This window comes from Bombina bombina, chromosome 6, assembly GCF_027579735.1.
Source record: "Bombina bombina isolate aBomBom1 chromosome 6, aBomBom1.pri, whole genome shotgun sequence".
Lineage (NCBI taxonomy): Eukaryota > Metazoa > Chordata > Amphibia > Anura > Bombinatoridae > Bombina > Bombina bombina.
In genome coordinates this window covers 1,119,595,908-1,119,617,777 of record NC_069504.1, presented here as the reverse complement: position 1 = coordinate 1,119,617,777, position 21,870 = coordinate 1,119,595,908, and the positions used below count along the sequence as shown (strand labels likewise).

Genomic DNA, 21,870 nt, shown 5'->3' with positions numbered 1-21,870 from the left:
AAAAAATAGTAGTATTTTTGCAGGGAACAAATTCAGCGTCTATAATCCAAAAGGTAAACTTCTGTAGTGAGATGCACCAAAAAAACAATCAGTCTGGATATTCAAGTGTGCAGATTTTTCTATCCATATCTGATTATAGATGGGTACTCACCAGATTTCACCTCAATCAAATGAGGTAAGTATATCGCCAACACCGGAACTCATCCGTTTTTATATATGGAGTCTGGCAGGGAACGTTAAAGGTGTATTTTTCTCTCCTATCATTTCCTCTCTCTCCCCCAGAATGACAAGTAGGTTCTGCAGAATGCTCCAATGTGGATTATACAATAAAACAGAAGGGGACACCAATAGTGTAATACTGGATTTATTAACTAACTACATACACACATCAACGGGTCCGTTGTAAGTATGCTTACTAGAATAACCAACAAATGAGGTATGTGACAGATAAAATTGTGTAATTCACACAAGGAATGAATCAGCTTCACGATTATTGTGAGAACAAACTACCAGGACCAGGTAGCCCGTATAGAACTGCCTAAGGCAGACTGATTGTTTTTTTTGGTGCATCTCACTACAGAAGTTTACCTTTTGGATTATAGACGCTGAATTTGTTCCCTGCAAAAATACTACTATTTTTTACAATGTATATTTTTACTTCTGTTTGTATTTTTTCTGGACTTTTGTATTTTTACTACAGACTGTATTGGAGATATCCTCAATTCATGAGATAATTAAGTTCGATATATTGTATGTCGTATGTTTATTTATGTGGTCCTACATTTAACCTTATTGCACTAATACCACAAATATATATTAGTTTATCCACAGCTCTCACACACTCTGTGGTGCAGCGTCACCTGGTACTCTCAGGTGATTATAGGAAGGAGGTCTTATGCGCTTTAATCACAAGTCCTTGCTCATGTGATATATATATGTCTGGGAGGTATAGGTTGATGGAAGAGGTAGTACGTACCCCTATTTTGGATGGAACTTATGTTGAAAGGGACATAAAGTGCATATATTATAAAAATTTATGTCTACACGAGGAGATACAGTGCCGTCTGCAATTCTTTATTTCCTTGTGTATCTGTCTATAGATACTGTTTTATTGCGCTACTGTAACTGGAATAGATGACAGGGGGAATCCATTCTGAGGTTCCCAGATATATGTAAAAAAAACATGGGGGAAAGATTTGTCTAAAGGGGCTGTGCTAACAAATTAGTTGAGGAAGGCCAGAAGCAGGTTTTAGGCATGCCAATATAATAAGAGATAAGACAGAAAGGGGATGATAATCTGTTACATTTGGTGACTGATTACACAACATATCTGGAAATTTGGAAAAGCTGTTCTAAGAAACTGGGATATATTGAGAGCAGAGGACAGATTAAAACCGTATGTGAAAGAATGCCCTATTTTTTCATAAAGGAGGGGTAAAAGTTTTAAGGATTTACTGATTAAGGCAGATCCGACAGAGAAATGAGACAAGAAGCACTCACTTTTTGAGTAGAAAACCAGGGGTAAACAAATGCCATGGATGTATAACACGCAAAAGTCTCATTTTAGGAGACATTTAGCCACAGTAGAATACTACAGGAAAGTTTTCCTCTGTGAAAAGCACAATTGGGCAGAAAGAAGCTACTACGAGGTGGTAACCGGGCCATAGAACAAGCTATTGATGCTGCTGTTCGTTCCTGGCAGACTGCTTTTCTTTCTGTTTTGCATATGTAAATATGACCCTGGGGATAGTCTCCCTATGGGTGATGGGGGAAACCAGACGTGGACTCCTTGCCCAATGTGCTTAGAGGAATATGGCTACACCTCACTGACGAGGCCCACAGAAGGCCAAAACGATCATCTGGGGTTGCCTTTTCCTTGTTCAGAGGAGAATTGCCTGGTATTTTGGGTCTGGACTGACCATGTCGGCGGATCAGACTGATATACTACAGGAAAGTTTTCCTCTGTGAAAAGCACAATTGGGCAGAAAGAAGCTACTTCCAGGTGGTAACCGGGCCATAGAACAAGCTATTGATGCTGCTGTTCATTCCTGGCAAACTGCTTCTCTTTCTGTTTTGCATAAGAAATATAAAAATTAAAAATGCATTGAATTGTGAATCCAAATATGTGGTTTACTTGATTAAGTGTCCCTGTAGAAAGTCCTATGTAGGGATGACAGAATGCATGCTGAAGGAGAGGATGGCGGTGCATAGATCCAGCATCAGGGCAGCAATTGACTCTGGCAAAACTGACCAACTAGTTGCAAAACATTTTTTGGAGAGTAAACATCCCACTTCTAGTTTGAGATGTGCCCCAATTGACCAGATAGTGAAGCAGGTCAGGGGGTGGGGGTAGGAAGAAGCAGCTGCTCCAAAGGGAGGCTAGCTGGATTAATGAGCTAGATTCAAGCCAGCCAAAAGGGCTGAATACATTCTTACCCTTAGCATGTTTTTTGTAAATCATATTTTTGTAAATCATACCTTGGTTTCCGTTTTGAAATGTATTCTGAAACATGTATGATAACATCTGTGTTCCTTTAGCATTGATGACAGTTCCCGTTCTTTTTCAGCAAGCCCAATAAGAAAATGAGGAGGCAAAGAATGCAGTACATGGAAATGTCCACTAGGTGGCGATATGAGGCAGAGTATGGAAGGAGTAAGGTATGTGGCGTCAGCTTGGGAACCTGGCAAGAAATTGTGTAGCTCAGGGTATTTAAACCGCTGTGTTTGTATATTGTGCACCTTGAGAAAGGCCTATGCTGGGGCCGAAACGTTAGTCTTGTACTTATGTACATGTGTACTATGTATTTGAAATATGAATAAAAACATGTGAACCAAAGAAATTGATTTTGGGAGTCTTGAACATATACATATATAACCAACAGGAATGGACCCCACTCACAGACTAAACTGGTTACACATCCCAAGCCACTGTCAACTCCACAACCCTGAACACTGACAGACAGCTGCACAGTTACAAGCAACTCAGGGCACAGGCCCAAAGTGAAGCATTACAAACATTATAAACACAACACACAGAAAATCTGGCACTCGCCAGCAGATACTCAGTAATATTTAAAAGCAAAACTGGGGAAAGTCGGTTACATTTGGCGCCAAAGGATCAAGCCCAGGACCACATCAAAGTATCCCCTCTTCCTGGGACCCTAAACCAGCACCCACACAATGAATACTTTCAAACAAACCAACTGGGAACCTCCCAAGGTGACACAGGCGTTTGTAATCTCCCCTATATAAATACAAAACACAGGAATGGACCGCACTCACAGACTGGATTGGGTACACATCCTAAGCCACTGTTAACTCCACAGCCCTGAACACTGACAGACAGCTGCACAGTTCCCAGCAACTCAGGCAGTTAACCCCTGAACAGCCTGGGTGACAGCCCTACAGGGAAGCATTATAAACATTATAAACACAACACACAGAAAACCTGGCACTCGCCAGCAGATACTCAGTAATGTTTAAAAGTAAAACTGGGGGAAGTCGGTTACATTTGGCGCCAAAGGATCAAGCCCAGGACCACGTCAAGGTCTCCCCCGTCCTGGGAGATAGACCTTGTGTGTGTGTCTGTGTGTAAGAAATTAAACAGGCATCTGAATCTACTAATTAAATTTAAAGAGGCACCAAATAGTGTCACATACTGAAACACTCAAAGCACAGATGCCAAATAGTTCATCACATACTGAAACACTCAAAGCACAGATGCCAAATAGTTCATCACATACTGAAACACTCAAAGCACAGATGCTAAATAGTTCATCACATACTGAAACACTCAAAGCACAGATGCCAAATAGTTCATCACATACTGAAACACTCAAAGCACAGATGCCAAATAGTTCATCACATACTGAAACATCCAGAGCAAAGACCCCAAAATAGTGTCACATAATGAAACATCCAGCGCACAGACCCCAAACAGTATGTCACATTCTTAAACATTGTAAGAAAAAAATTCTCCCACCTGCCCCTTTAAGGCCCAGAGTATTCAGTAAAATCACCCTCAACTACCCCTTTAAGACACAGGGTAATCAGTAAAATCACCTCAACTACCCCTTTAAGACACAGGGTAATCAGTAAAATCACCTCAACTACTCCTTTAAGACACAGGGTAAATAATAAAATTCTACCCACCTGCCCCTCTATTCCCGATACCCACCAATGCTGAATTGATGGGAGGCTTAGATAAGGGATACCAAAGGCAGAGGGAATGGGGATATACAACACCTTTAACAGCGTTTGTCACAGATCGAAAAATTAAAATATAGATAGATAGAAATAATGTAAAATCCATTCACGCCACAAAAATACATACATAGGACCGAGAATAATGCTCGAGACATAATATACCAAATTAAACTTCACACGGTTTGGTATTAGGACATTAACCTAGACACCCTGACATAGAGACTAGGGAAATAGGCAGCAAAATAGTGAAACAAATAGATAGACATAGCATTGGGAATCCCTTTGGGTAAAGCAATCTGCAGGAAAGAGCGAGCACGACTCAGTTTTTGTTTTATTTGTGTTTTTTGTTATTAATTTTGATTTTAATTTTCATGTTGAAAATGGTTTAAGTTTAATTTTTATACAATGACCACTCAGTATAACATAACCATTTGTAAAACGGAAATGATAACTTGAATATGAACTTTGCCATGCACTGATATTGCACGTGTTTGAAACAACATGGAAAAGTCAATAATGGTCAGGACATTAATACAGAATCTATGTAAATTGACACTTGTCAAAACAATGCAAATGTATAAATGTTATATATTTCCTCAATAAAAAAAAAATGAAAAAAACAAAACAAAAAAAAAACACAGGGTAATCATTCAAATCCACCCACATGCCCCTTTAAAAGGGGTAGGTGGTGGGAATTTATTGATTACACCGTGTCTTAAAGGGACACAATCAAAATTAAACTTTCATTATTCAGATAGAGCATGTCATTTTAAAAAACTTTCCAATTTACTTCTATTAACAAAATGTGCACAGTCTTTTAATATTTAAACGTTTTGAGTCACCAGCTCCTACTGAGCATGCGCAAGAATAAGTGTGTATGCATTTGTGAATGGCTGATGGCTGTCACACGTTACGTGTATGCATTTGTGAATGGCTGATGGCTGTCACATGGTACAGGGGGAGTGGGAAAAGACAACTTAAAATTGTCAGTACTATTGCATTGTCTTGTTATCTTGCATTTGTTGATTATGCAAATCTACTGTTTTGATTGGTCCTTTAAAACACAGGGATATCAGTAACAAAAAACAGCTACTCCTTTAAGACCTGCAGTTTGAGGGCACTACAATGTATAAATGGCATGAATATCTGATAAAATCCTTGGATGGGGTATGAAAAAGGGATAGAGCACAGGCTGCTGTTACAGCCTCGGCAGCTGCTTTCCCTTTCAATCAGTCTGCTCCACCACTGTAACACTTCCTACCTGAAATCTTTATAAAAACAACTTATGTTATGTTGAAAAAACAAGTTAAAAAATATTAAAATGCATGGCCTCTCTGGGCTTCCGTAAATACCAGTACCAGGGTTTAATTAAATAAAACAACCAGGTGTGAAGTCAATGGCCCAACAAATTCAGAAACTTAGAGTTCTAAACAAAGAACTTGTTGCAAGAGAACAGATACAACTAACCTGGTCACTGTGTGAATATCACAGACTACGTTGGCTACTGAGCTTCCAAGAAAAAAAAAAATCTACTCACCGGAGGAAATGAGTGTGTTCTCCAGGGAAGATGAAACACAATCAGCAACTGCATTTGAATTTATAGAGGTATTGCTAAAACAAAAAAAAAAAAAAAGGAGGGATTGAGGCAAAGTTACATAATTTGTTTAATTTTTTTTTGTTTTCTTTATATATAAAAAAATAAAACAGATCTAAAATGAGACCTTGTATTAAAGACAACAGCTGTCGGTAAACTTTCAGCTGGAACAGATTCCTAGATGGAGAAATGAAAAGATAATCAAAAAAATAAAAATCTACAGTAACAAAGATTATAGCTAGTTATATAAAATTTCAGGGAAATGGGATGAACAGACAGCAGGAAGCATTTGTTTATCTACAATCTTCTGACTCACATAGAACATCCAGTCTCACTTCAGGCCAAGGTATCCATAGGCTACAGAAAGGTGCCAACTAACCAGTGTATCTGATCAGTCTGCTGCCCCTAGTGTCATATACGTCTTATTACACACTAACCAGTGTATCTGATCCGTCTGCTGCCTCTAGTGTCACATACAACGTCTACATTAAGTAATTACACACTAACCAGTGTATCTGATCTGTCTGCTGCCTCTAATGTCACATACAATGTCTACATTACACCCTAACCAGGGTATCAGATCAGTCTGCTGCCTCTAGTGTCACATACAACGTCTACATTAAGTAATTACACACTAACCAGTGTATCTGATCTGTCTGCTGCCTCTAATGTCACATACAATGTCTACATTACACACTAACCAGGGTATCTGATCTGTCTGCTGCCTCTGTCACATACAATGTCTACATTACACACTAACCAGTGTATCTGATCTGTCTGCTGCCTCTAGTGTCACATACAACGTCTACATTAAGTAATTACACACTAACCAGTGTATCTGATCTGTCTGCTGCCTCTAATGTCACATACAATGTCTATATTACACACTAACCAGGGTATCTGATCAGTCTGCAGCCCCTAGTGTCACATACGTCTTCATTACACACTAACCAGTGTATCTGATCTGTCTGCTGCCTCTACTGTTATATACAATGTTTACATTACATTACACACTAACCAGGGTATCTGATCAGTCTGCTGCCCCTAGTGTAACATACAATGTCTACATTACACACTAACCAGTGTATCTGATCTGTCTGCTGCCTCTACTGTCACATACAATGTCTACATTACACACTAACCAGTGTATCTGATCTGTCTGCTGCCTCTACTGTTATATACAATGTCTACATTACATTACACACTAACCAGGGTATCTGATCAGTCTGCTGCCCCTAGTGTAACATACAATGTCTACATTACACACTAACCAGGGTATCTGATCTGTCTGCTGCCTCTACTGTCACATACAATGTCTACATTACACACTAACCAGTGTATCTGATCTGTCTGCTGCCTCTACTGTCACATACAATGTCTACATTACACACTAACCTGTGTATCTGATCTGTCTGCTGCCTCTAGTGTCACGTACAATGTCTACATTAAGTAATTACACACTAACCAGTGTATCTGATCTGTCTGCTGCCTATAGTGTCACATACAATGTCTACATCATGTAATTACACACTGACCAGTGTATCTGATCTGTCTGCTGCCTCTACTGTCACATACAATGTCTACATTACACACTAACCAGTGTATCTGATCTGTCTGCTGCCTCTACTGTTACATACAATGTCTATATTACATTACACACTAACCAGTGTATCTGATCAGTCTGCTGCCTCTAGTGTCACATACAATGTCTACATTAAGTAATTACACACTAACCAGTGTATCTGATCAGTCTGCTGTCTCTAGTGTCACATACAATGTCTACATTAAGTAATTACACACTAACCAGTGTATCTGATCAGTCTGCTGTCTCTAGTGTCACATACAATGTCTACATTACATTACACACTAACCAGGGTATATGATCAGTCTGCTGCCCCTAGTATCACATACAATGTCTACATTACATTACACACTAACCAGGGTATCTGATCTGTCTGCTGCCTCTAGTGTCACATACAATGTATACATTACATTACACACTAACCAGGGTATATGATCAGTCTGCTGCCCCTAGTATCACATACAATGTCTACATTACATTACACACTAACCAGGGTATCTGATCAGTCTGCTGCCCCTAGTGTCACATACAACGTCTACATTAAGTAATTACACACTAACCAGTGTATCTGATCTGTCTGCTGCCTCTAATGTCACATACAATGTCTACATTACACACTAACCAGGGTATCTGATCTGTCTGCTGCCTCTGTCACATACAATGTCTACATTACACACTAACTAGTGTATCTGATCTGTCTGCTGCCTCTAGTGTCACATACGTCTACATTAAGTAATTACACACTAACCAGTGTATCTGATCTGTCTGCTGCCTCTAATGTCACATACAATGTCTATATTACACACTAACCAGGGTATCTGATCAGTCTGCTGTCCCTAGTGTCACATACGTCTACATTAAGTAATTACACACTAACCAGTGTATCTGATCTGTCTGCTGCCTCTACTGTTATATACAATGTTTACATTACATTACACACTAACCAGGGTATCTGATCAGTCTGCTGCCCCTAGTGTAACATACAATGTCTACATTACACACTAACCAGTGTATCTGATCTGTCTGCTGCCTCTACTGTCACATACAATGTCTACATTACACACTAACCAGTGCATCTGATCTGTCTGCTGCCTCTACTGTTATATACAATGTCTACATTACATTACACACTAACCTGTGTATCTGATCAGTCTGCTGCCCCTAGTGTAACATACAATGTCTACAATACACACTAACCAGTGTATCTGATCTGTCTGCTGCCTCTACTGTCACATACAATGTCTACATTACACACTAACCAGTGTATCTGATCTCTCTGCTGCCTCTAGTGTCACATACAATGTCTATATTACACACTAACCAGTGTATCTGATCTGTCTGCTGCCTCTACTGTCACATACAATGTCTACATTACACACTAACCAGTGTATCTGATCTCTCTGCTGCCTCTAGTGTCACATACAATATCTACATTATACACTAACCAGTGTATCTGATCTGTCTGCTGCCTCTACTGTCACATACAATGTCTACATTAAGTAATTACACACTAACCAGTGTATCTGATCTGTCTGCTGCCTCTAGTGTCACATACAATGTCTACATCATGTAATTACACACTGACCAGTGTATCTGATCTGTCTGCTGCCTCTACTGTCACATACAATGTCTACATCATGTAATTACACACTAACCAATGCCCCTAGTTTCACATACAATGTCTACATTACACACTAACCAGTGTATCTGATCTGTCTGCTGCCTATAGTGTAACATACAATGTCTACATTAAGTAATTACACACTAACCAGTGTATCTGATCTGTCTGCTGCCTCTAGTATCACATACAATGTCTACATTAAGTAATTACACACTAACCAGTGTATCTGATCAGTCTATTGTCTCTAGTGTCACATACAATGTCTACATTATGTAATTACACACTAACCAGTGTATCTGATCTGTCTGCTGCCCCTAGTGTCATATACAATGTCTACATTAAAGGGACAGTATACTGTAAAATAGTTTTTCCCTCAATGTGTTTACAATTGCTTTTTTACCAACTGCAGAGTAAAAAATGTATGAAAATTAGCTTTTTAAGGTTTATTTCTGTATATTATAGCTCTGATTTTGTGTTTTGAAGCCACAGCCTAATAAAATAGGTTGAGCTTGTAGGTATAATCAGATCTCATTACTGTATCACATTGTGCACATATACCTGCTTCTTTATCTTATATCTGTCCTTAAAACAATCACCAATACTTTGAGAGAACAATGGAAAATCAACATTTTATTACCTTATCTCTGCTTTATCACACTGAGTGTAATTTCTTCTGCTGGCTGTGTTTACAAAGCTTATCTATAGCTGGTACGCGCGGCCACAAACTTTCAGAATAGGTGGGGATACCACATGCTAAATTAACAAGTTCAAATGCCAATATAAGGGTAAAGGAGCTACTTGTAAACAATTTAATACACTCCAGCAGGTAAAGTGGATCATTGGGAACAAATTAAAGGGGAGAAAAATTTTGAGTAAACTGTCCCTTTAAGTAATTACACACTAACCAGTGTATCTGATCAGTCTGCTGTCTCTAGTGTCACATACAATGTCTACATTAAGTAATTACACACTAACCAGTGTATCTGATCTGTCTGCTGCCCCTAGTGTCATATACAATGTCTACATTAAGTAATTACACACTAACCAGTGTATCTGATCTGTCTGCTGCCTCTACTGTCACATACAATGTCTACATTACATTACACACTAACCAGGGTATCTGATCAGTCTGCTGCCCCTAGTGTCACATACAATGTCTACATTAAGTAATTACACACTAACCAGTGTATATGATCCATCTGCTTCCTCTAGTGTAACATACAATATCTATATTAAGTAATTACATACTAACCAGTGTATCTGATCTGTCTGCTGCCTCTAGTGTCACATACAATGTCTACATTATGTAATTACACACTGACCAGTGTATCTGATCAGTCTGCTGCCTCTAGTGTCACATACAATGTCTACATTATGTAATCACACACTAACCAGTGTATCTGATCCGTCTGCTGCCCCTAGTGTCGCATACAATGTCTACATTATACACTAACCAGTGTATCTGATCTGTCTGCTGCCTCTACTGTCACATACAATGTATACATTATACACTAACCAGTGTATCTGATCTGTGTGCTGCCTCTAGTGTCACATACAATGTCTACATTATACACTAACCAGTGTATCTGATCTGTCTGCTGCCTCTACTGTCACATACAATGTATACATTATACACTAACCAGTGTATCTGATCTGTGTGCTGCCTCTAGTGTCACATACAATGTCTACATTACACACTAACCTGTGTATCTGATCTGTCTGCTGCCTCTAGTGTCACATACAATGTTTACATTATGTAATTACACACTAGCCAGTGTATCTGATCGGTCTGCTGCCTCTAGTGTCACGTACAATGTCTACATTATGTAATCACACACTAACCAGTGTATCTGATTGGTCTGCTGCCTCTAGTGTCACATACAATGTCTACATTATGTAATTACACACTGACCAGTGTATCTGATCTGTCTGCTGCCTCTAGTGTAACATACAATGTCTACATTATACACTAACCAGGGTATCTGATCAGTCTGCTGCCCCTAGTGTCACATACAATGTCTACATTACATTACACACTAACCAGTGTATCTGATTTGTCTGCTGCCTCTAGTGTAACATACAATATCTACATTAAATAATTACACACTAACCAGTGTATCTGATCTGTCTGCTGCCTCTAGTGTCACATACAATATCTACATTAAATAATTACACACTAACCAGTGTATCTGATCTGTCTGCTGCCTCTAGTGTCACATACAATATCTACATTAAATAATTACACACTAACCAGTGTATCTGATCTGTCTGCTGCCTCTAGTGTCACATACAATATCTACATTAAATAATTACACACTAACCAGTGTATCTGATCTGTCTGCTGCCTCTAGTGTCACATACAATGTCTACATTACACACTAACCAGGGTATCTGATCAGTCTGCTGCCCCTAGTGTCACATACAATGTCTTCATTACACACTAACCAGTGTATCTGATCTGTCTGCTGCCTCTAGTGTCACATCCAATGTCTACATTACATTACACACTAACCAGTGTATCTGATCTGTCTGCTGCCTCTAGTGTCACATACAATGTCTACATTACATTACACACTAACCAGTGTATCTGATCTGTCTGCTGCCTCTAGTGTCACATACAATGTCTACATTAAGTAATTACACACTAACCAGGGTATCTGATCTGTCTGCTGCCTCTAGTGTCACATACAATGTCTACATTATACACTAACCAGGGTATCTGATCAGTCTGCTGCCCCTAGTGTCACATACAATGTCTACATTACATTACACACTAACCAGTGTATCTGATCTGTCTGCTGCCTCTAGTGTCACATACAATATCTACATTAAATAATTACACACTAACCAGTGTATCTGATCTGTCTGCTGCCTCTAGTGTCACATACAATGTCTACATTACACACTAACCAGTGTATCTGATCTGTCTGCTGCCCCTAGTGTCACATACAATGTCTACATTACACACTAACCAGTGTATCTGATCTGTCTGCTGCCTCTACTGTCACATACAATGTCTACATTACACACTAACCAGTGTATCTGATCTGTCTGCTGCCTCTAGTGTCACATACAATGTCTACATTAAGTAATTACACACTAACCAGTGTATCTGATCTGTCTGCTGCCTCTAGTGTCACATACAATGTCTACATTACATTACACACTAACCAGTGTATCTGATCTGTCTGCTGCCTCTAGTGTCACATACAATGTCTACATTACATTACACACTAACCAGTGTATCTGATCTGTCTGCTGCCTCTAGTGTCACATACAATGTCTACATTAAGTAATTACACACTAACCAGGGTATCTGATCAGTCTGCTGCCCCTAGTGTCACATACAATGTCTACATTACATTACACACTAACCAGTGTATCTGATCTGTCTGCTGCCTCTAGTGTCACATACAATATCTACATTAAATAATTACACACTAACCAGTGTATCTGATCTGTCTGCTGCCTCTAGTGTCACATACAATGTCTACATTACACACTAACCAGTGTATCTGATCAGTCTGCTGCCCCTAGTGTCACATACAATGTCTACATTATGTAATTATACACTAACCAGTGTATCTGATCTCTCTGCTGCCCCTAGTGTCACATACAATATCTACATTACACACTAACCAGTGTATCTGATCTGTCTGCTGCCTCTAGTGTCACATACAATGTCTACATTAAGTAATTACACACTAACCAGTGTATCTGATCTGTCTGCTGCCTCTAGTGTCACATACAATATCTACATTACACACTAACCAGTGTATCTGATCTGTCTGCTGCCTCTAGTGTCACATACAATGTATACATTATACACTAACCAGTGTATCTGATCTGTCTGCTGCCTCTAGTGTCACATACAATGTCTACATTACATTACACACTAACCAGTGTATCTGATCTGTCTGCTGCCTCTAGTGTCACATACAATGTCTACATTACATTACACACTAACCAGTGTATCTGATCTGTCTGCTGCCCCTAGTGTCACATACAATGTCTACATTACATTACACACTAACCATTTCATCTGATCTCTCTGCTGCCCCTACTGTCACATACAATGTCTACATTACACACTAACCAGTGTATCTGATCTCTTTGCTGCCTCTAGTGTCACATACAATGTCTACATTACACACTAACCAGTGTATCTGATCTGTCTGCTGCCCCTAGTGTCACATACAATGTCTACATTACATTACACACTAACCATTTCATCTGATCTCTCTGCTGCCCCTACTGTCACATACAATGTCTACATTACACACTAACCAGTGTATCTGATCTCTTTGCTGCCTCTAGTGTCACATACAATGTCTACATTACACACTAACCTGTGTATCTGATCTGTCTGCTGCCCCTAGTGTCACATACAATGTCTACATTATGTGCACATACTTTGTGCACTGCAGAGTACCTGAAATATTCCAGTATAATGACAAATATAAATTAAAAAAAAAAAACGGGGAACATGGAAATTTTCTCTTTCAAAAAATGAAACCTTGTTAGTTGCTTCTTGCACTTTTCTACATATTTGATGGTTAAGACTCTGATGGCAATTTTGAGGTGACGTTTCTTTGACTTGTACCAGGTGTGAAAGGCAGATTGTCTTCTACACAAAGTACATATTGATAACTGGCAGATCTCCAGATTGTTTTGGGATTTCCTTGTTTTCCTGCAGACATTTATGTTAAAGGGATATGAAACCCAAAATGTTTATTTCATGATTAAGATAGAGCATGCAATTTTACACAACTTTCTAATTTACTGCTATTATCAATTTTTCTTTGATCTTTTGTTGATAAACAGGGACGTAAGCTTAGGAGCCGGCCCATTTCTGGAGCACTATATGGCTGCAGTTTTGCAAGAATGCTGTCCATTTGCAAGAGCACTAGACGGCAGCACTATTTCCTGCTATGTAGTGCTCCAGATGCTACCTAGGTATCTCTTCAGCCTTCAATACAGAATATCATGGGAACAGAGCAAATTTGATAATAAAAGTAAATTACAAACTTTGCTAAAAAATGGAATGCTATGTCTGAATCACAAGTGGACGTTTTTGGGTTCCATATCCCTTTAAAGGGACAGTCAACACCAGAATTGTTATTGTTTAAAAGATAGATAATCCCTTTATTACTCATTCCCCAGTTTTGCACAACCAACACAGTTATATTAATACACTTTTTACCTCTGTGATTACATTGTATCTAAGCATCTTCTGACAGCCCCCTGATCACATGACTTCTTATTTATTATCTATTGACTTTCATTTTAGCCAATTAGTGCAGTGTCTGCCACAATTCACGGGCGTGCTCACAATGTTATCTATAGGGTTTACCTGAACTAGCTCTCCCCTGCTGTAAAAAGCAAATACAAAGCATATGATTAGAGGCGGCCTTCAAGGGCTTAGCAATTATCATATGAGCCTTCCTAGGTCTAGCTTTCAACTAAGAATACCAAAAGAACAAAGCAAAATTGATGATAAAAGTAAAATGGAAAGTTGTTTAAAATTGCATGCCCTATTTGAAACATGAAAGTTTTTTTTGGACTTGACTGTCCCTTTAAGAACACATCTATAAATGTGTTATATTATACATCTGTCGTATGGACTCAATAAGGAAACTGATTTTGCTCATCAGCATTACAACATTTAGTGCACAATTGCATCACACAGATAAATACTGAAAAACAAATAGACCCATAAGAATAAATTGTCAGAACCCCGCTCAGAGACTATGGCCAGCCAGAAGTGTCCAGTCTGAAATTTAGGCTCTTGACTTTGGTAAAAGATATGGTGTATTTTAGCCTTTCTTCACTTATTTCATAACCAACACAGGGTATATACCAATGCATCAATGAACAGTGGATATTTTAAATAGGGGATAATGGTTAGCTGTGCGGTCAGCTGAGCTAATGGTAAACATTTGCAGGAGTTAAACATATACAGAGAAGGAAATTTGTTTGACATTGTATTGTAAAATGCTTGTTGTGTCTGAGCAGGTTTATTTTTACACACACATTCAGATATAAAAAGTTTCACAACAGTTATGATCGTATCCTCTGCTGAATATAGTACAAATCAAGGGTAACACCAGCTTAGCTATAAAATAAAAGCAAAATGTAGGGAGCTGTGTGTTTAGGTTTAACTTCAAAGTTACCAAATGTAAAGGCTACAATTCTGAGCCAAGAAAATAAAAAAAACTGTTGCCAAATCTGCCTGATGTTTGCACTAAGTTATAAAGCTTAGTGAATATATAGAATCCAGTACATTCAACTTATTCTGTGGGATTCTTGCAATAAGGGCACAAATACAAACCTGTTGCTCAGGGCTCCAGTAATTTCTGGCAACATTTAAACCCACTGCAAAAAGGAACATACAAAGGACACTTCTAACAAACAATATAGACTCACCTGCTTTACATAAAGTCTCCACGGAAACAAACATTTTCCTAAAGGCAAATGATGTCCTGTAACCCACAGCTTCCACCTGGCAACTGTGTTCTAATAAGTTCAGATCCCACAGAGTCTGATTTTATTTAGCTTATTCCCCCTACAAAACATTCCACAACTGGATCCAGAGGATATAAACACTGCAAGCAGTTTAATGTACCATAGTCTCTGAAGGCTGCTTAGTTCCACTCAGTATGTAAAGCACACAAGGAACAATGTGTATCTGATGATATATACCATGTGCAAACTGACATTTGTGCTGGGTCATTTGATTTTATTTGTTTTCCTTGCAAGAAAATGCAAGTACTGATACTTTACATTGGCAGTAACAGATTTTTTTCTTTCAAATAATTTTTATTGTGGTTGATCATATGAAAATGACATAAGAATATAAATATACAAAGATTTCAAACTACACAAAACATTATCTCGTATATGAAATAATACAGTCAACCATGGTATAGGGGAATAAAGGAAAGGGAAAATAGTATCCTATACAGGCGACATATTTATGTCCATGTGTTATAGCAAAACCCTTATAGCTTTATTCTGCGTATAAATGTCAACATAAACACAACCTATTGTTCAAAATATTACATAGACAGACACGTAAAATAGATAGTAATTCAATAATTATATTTGTGGTCTTTGTTCCCAGATAAAAGCTATGTCAAGTAAATAATCAAGTTTTCCAATATAACAGTAGTGTCTTTTTTCTAGAGAAATAATGTGATTGATTTCAGATATCCATTGAGGGAATGTGGGTGGTTGCTGTTGTTTCCAGAGTCTGGGGATTAAGCGTTTAGCGCAAGTTAACATTCGCTGTAGTAATTTTGTGTGATATGCGAAACCCACAAACGGAATTTGGTTGAGAAGTGTAATGTTAGGATTGAGGGCAAAATCGGTACTGTTAATGCATTGCTCTATCCACATAGTCTCCAACAGCTTGAGCTGACCCCTGGAAAGATGTTGCATATTCTTTGAGGTGTGAGATACCAACGTGTGAGGATTTTGTAATTAAGTACAGATAATGCTAATGAGACGGACGAGGAGTGGGTCATTTTAAATCCTCGCTTCCAAGTCTCGTCTGTGAATTGGCTCTATAATTCTGACTCCCATTTAGATATATATACTGTTTTTTATGTGAAAATTATCCTCTAAGTATTGTATATGTTATTGAAAGATGGGATTTATTTACGTTAAAGTTTGTGCATATACTTTCAAATGCTTTGAGAGAGTCTTATATGGACTATCATTTATTGCATGACAAACTTGAAAATATGAATAGCAATTATGAAATGGTGGACCTAGTTTATCTCTTAGTGCTATTGCAGTAACAGATTTTGTCTCGCATACAGATATGGAGTGGAGTCATGCCTTTTATTTATAGCTCTCTGGAGAGTAAGGAAACAGAAGATATGTATATGGGTATATTTCTCAAAATACTTTTAAATAAGGTACTATATCAGCACATTCACAATAACCTTTTAAAAAGAGACACACACAAAACAAACAAAAAAAAACACCCTTTCCAATAGTGCATACTGACATAGGCTGAGGAGGGTTACTAGGGTTGCCAGGTGTCCTGTATTTAACTGTACAGTCCAGTATTTTAGAAGGCTGTCCAGTAAAATCTGTACAAAAATACTGGACACTCGAATGTCCATTTAAAAATAAATAAATCCCAAGTGGCATCTAAATCATATCTTTTTTTGTTGTCGTTGTCCTGGGAACCATGGGGTGTACAAACACTACTCTGTGTCTTACATGTAACCACTGGGGCAAAATACTTTTTAGTAACACTGCCCCCAATGTGCGCTACTGGCAGTCAAATCAATGCTGTGTGTTTTACTGGCAATCAAGAGGATAAAATCACTGCTCAGTTTTAAAAATGATGCACAGCCGATGGAATGTAAGGTAGAACCATTATATGACCACACCCACCACTGGTACCCAGTCATCTATAGATTGTCCATTATTTTGTGGTCAACAGCGGGCAACCCTATGTATAACACTGCTATAAAATGTGGCAAACGCGCTTGCCATGGAGTGCTCGAGATATGAGCATGCTCCTGAGCCTACTCATAGAAAGGAGCTAATTTAAACATAGGAGACAAAAAGGAAGATGCACATTTGATAAAAAATACAAATTTGATGATTTTTTTTATTTTTATTAAATTGCACCCTCCATCTGAATGATGAACGTTTCATTTCCACTTCCATGTCCCCTTAAAAGGGAAATTAACTTCAAAATTAAACAATTCAATTTACTTCTGTTATCAAATTTGCTTCATTCTCTTGGTATCCTTTGTTTGAGAGTAAACCTAGATAAACTCTAAAGGAGTTTAGGAGCATGCACGTGTCTTTAGAACTCTAAGGCAGAAATGCTTGTAAGAATGTTTAACTTCAAACAAGTAAATTGGAAACAGGTCAAAGGTTAAATAACCAACTACGTTACTTTACTAAAAATAAAAAAAGTTTAATTTTAACTAAAACCAAAGATCCAATAAAGTGGTTTGAGTTGCAAATAAACTAGCAATCCATCACAGTACTACTGATATTTGTGTACATTTTATTTAAAGACCCCCCCCCCCCCAGAGGCTTTGTGGCCCAAGCTATTCTAAACATGACAGTGACAAACTGCAGCCAGACTTCTATTCCAAATAATGTCTTGGGCAATAAAACCTATAAATGTGGGGGGGGGGGGGGGGGGGCAGAGCCAACGCTGCATTGAGATGGCGGCTAAATTCTAGAGTTCCAATAACTGAAAGGCTATGACGCCATAAAACTTTAGGCACAGAGGTCCAACAGATGCCCATGCGACACAGAAGGGTTCTGTAAACAGCACACAGTATATAGAGCGACTGCGATCGGCAAAACATCATCTATACCGCCCTTACGACCTGAGGCCTACTTCATCACAGACACAGCAGCGCCGGAAAAACGGCCAATCTAAACACCTGACGCAACTACATATTGGGTCTGGTCTTAGAGAGTATAGTGTAGCGATCACCTACTACAAGGTAAAATAAATTACCTAGGAACTAGACAGAACTTAAGCTCAATCCACAGGGCTTGGATTGATGACATACACAGACGCCTTAAACACAGTCATCACCACAAGCCTTACACCAAAGGATCTAAACTGGTACTTGCCACCAGCGCTTACAAATAACATCATTAAGGATTACCCTGAGTGTCACACAACACTTCACAAATACATTTGTGTGATCACTATCTATCCAGCTCAGACCACTGTGCCACTTACAATAGAGTTAATCTGAAACACTGCAGAAACTCCAAGCATAAAAGGGCAGCACTATAACCATACCTACAGAAACTTACATAGCACAACATTACTGAATTTAATCCCTATAAAGACAAACTGCACAAGTTAACTACATAGCTATACACTGCAAGCTTACACCACCGAGTGATTCCCTACAGTAGGGCAAGCACCCTACAAGTAAAACTTGGGTGACAAATTTATTTTTTCTCACTATGTCTTCAAGGAGAACCGCTAAATCGCAGATTCAAATAAACTGAACGCCACTCCTAATTCAAAAGTAAATTCCTTCTTTAAGCCGATTGAAGAATTGGTCATGGAATAGGAGGCAGACACAGTAGACCTACCAGATCCTTCATTGCCAACAACCTCCAAACCTCAAATGGACAACTCCACACCTCTCACAAAAGCAGACATTCAATCGCTCCCAACGCGAGAAGACTTCCAATCCTTCCTTACCCAAGTAGGGACTATGATCAAAGAAGGCCTTGCAGATGTTAAAAAAGACTTAAGAGATTTAGGAGAAAGAGTATTGAACTTAAAAGAAAGCCATGAAATGATATCCAGTGAAACAGATTCTTACTCAACAAATAAAGGCACAAGCAGAAACTATCAAATCTTTACATGACCATATAGAAGATCTGGACAATAGAGGCCGTAGACAAAATTTACATATTAAAAGGAATCTCTGAACAAATCGCAGCCTCACAGCTCCATGACTGTCTGTGTAAGTTGTTTAAACAAGGCCTGTAGGTAGAGGAACCACAGACACTTCCCCTGGATAGAGCTCATAGAGCTTTGAGAACGCCTCCCAAAGGAAATGCACCCCCAAGGGACGTTATATTGAGATTTACAAGCTACCAAGACAAAGAAAAGATTATATTGGCCTCCAGAAACAGCAAGACAATTAAATATGAAGGACACAACCTCGAAATATATCCAGATCTTAGTCCTAGCACTCTCTTTAAACGTTAAGAAACCAGATTCCTAACTCTACATCTTCAAGAACTGGGAATCCCATATAGATGTGATTTCCCCTTCCACCTTAAAGTAACAAAGAACAATTAAACCTCCATTTATAAATCTCCAGATGACATCGAAGAATTTTGCTCGCACCTAGAGATTCCCACACCATCCCTCCCATCTTTGAAAGAAGAGAATCTAACCTCAGAATCCTCAGGCATGCCGCTACACAAGCAACAACATCCACAGTGACAGAAAGTCACAAGGAAGAGACACAAAGGAATGGAAGACAGATATGGAAAGTCCTCATCAGCCATCAAATGACTGTGGTGACTTATTCCTATAATGTATTGTTTCCAAAACCAGAGATAACCAGTAGGAGTAATGGTCTGGACATCTGAAAACCATTTTTGTATAACTAATTTTATGAGTTAGTCATTGTTACACAAAGTTCAATTTGTACATTAGTTCTGGCTCACACTAATTTAATGTAATATATACAGGGCATTATCCAATGACTGCCCCAAAATTATTATATGATAAGAAAACTCTTGACTCATTTTAGGCTATTAGTCAGCCTTTTTAAGTGATTCCCTCCCCCCCCGTCTATTTCCCATTCCTCTACCCCATATTTTCTTCGTTTTTTTTTAAATTATTTTAGGTACTCTGTTACATTCTTATTCAAAAACATCTCGTTCACAATTCATGATTGTTAGATATACACTATCTCAATTTGTTCAAGTTTTATGTTACCGTTTTGAATTTATGTTTGTTCATTTTTTTGTTGATTATTTACTGGTCCAATGCTACACACCACAATCAAAACCTTACTATTCTACACCCACCCACCATGCCCTATCAGAGGATCCCAAGAATAAAGGGACTGAGTTCAAATATACACAACCAACACCCCCATAATATACTCATAGCTAACGTAAATTGCCAACTGACAATATTATTCCAAAACTGCAAGGGACTCAACTCCCCCACCAAACGCTCTATAGCTTTGAACTCATTCAGGAAACTTAAAGTATATAGTGTTTGCACAAGAGACCCACTTTCCTCAAGGCCAGGAACCCAGATTTTCCTCTAAAGATTACCCAACGGGTTATTTTTGCTCCAACATAAATAAAACTAATGGAGTGGCTATTCTACTACATAAAATACACATTTTCAATTACTCAATAAAATAGATGACACAATCTATAGGTAGATTATTCAACACCATAATCATATTAGTAAACATATTCACCAAATACTCAACAAGAAAAAATGTCAAAAATATGTAATCTAATCCTAGAGCACCAGAAATTAATTTTGATAATAGGTGGAGATCTTAACATAGCTCTTTGCCCATCCCTAGACTGCTCAACAAAGACTAGCTCAACTACGAAATGGGTTAGAGATGGGATCGGGAAAAACCTAGACACTATGACCTTGGTAGATATATGGCGGCTCCACCATACAAAAAACATAATTTATGTAAGAACTTACCTGATAAATTCCTTTCTTTCATATTAGCAAGAGTCCATGAGCTAGTGACGTATGGGATATACATTCCTACCAGGAGGGGCAAAGTTTCCCAAACCTCAAAATGCCTATAAATACACCCCTCACCACACCCACAATTCAGTTTAACGAATAGCCAAGAAGTGGGGTGATAAAAAAGTGCGAAAGCATATAAAATAAGGAATTGGAATAATTGTGCTTTATACAAAATCATAACCACCACAAAAAAAGGGCGGGCCTCATGGACTCTTGCTAATATGAAAGAAATGAATTTATCAGGTAAGTTCTTACATAAATTATGTTTTCTTTCATGTAATTAGCAAGAGTCCATGAGCTAGTGACGTATGGGATAATGATTACCCAAGATGTGGATCTTTCCACACAAGAGTCACTAGAGAGGGAGGGATAAAATAAAGACAGCCAATTCCTGCTGAAAATAATCCACACTCAAAATAAAGTTTAACGAAAAACATAAGCAGAAGATTCAAACTGAAACCGCTGCCTGAAGTACTTTTCTACCAAAAACTGCTTCAGAAGAAGAAAATACATCAAAATGGTAGAATTTAGTAAAAGTATGCAAAGAGGACCAAGTTGCTGCTTTGCAAATCTGATCAACCGAAGCTTCATTCCTAAACGCCCAGGAA

At 38.4% G+C, this 21,870-nt stretch overlaps 1 protein-coding gene across 1 annotated transcript in view; it reads right to left on the bottom strand.

Moving 5' to 3' along the window:
- Positions 1-21,870, bottom strand: part of IRAG2 (inositol 1,4,5-triphosphate receptor associated 2) — a 530,761-nt gene that overhangs the window by 148,353 nt on the left and 360,538 nt on the right. Inside the window, exons 24-25 of the mRNA XM_053719704.1 lie at positions 5,928-5,977; positions 5,744-5,817 (exon numbers count right to left, since the gene is read on the bottom strand). Of these exons, the coding sequence (XP_053575679.1) occupies positions 5,744-5,817; positions 5,928-5,977 (124 nt within the window). The remainder of the gene's footprint in view (positions 1-5,743; positions 5,818-5,927; positions 5,978-21,870) is intronic.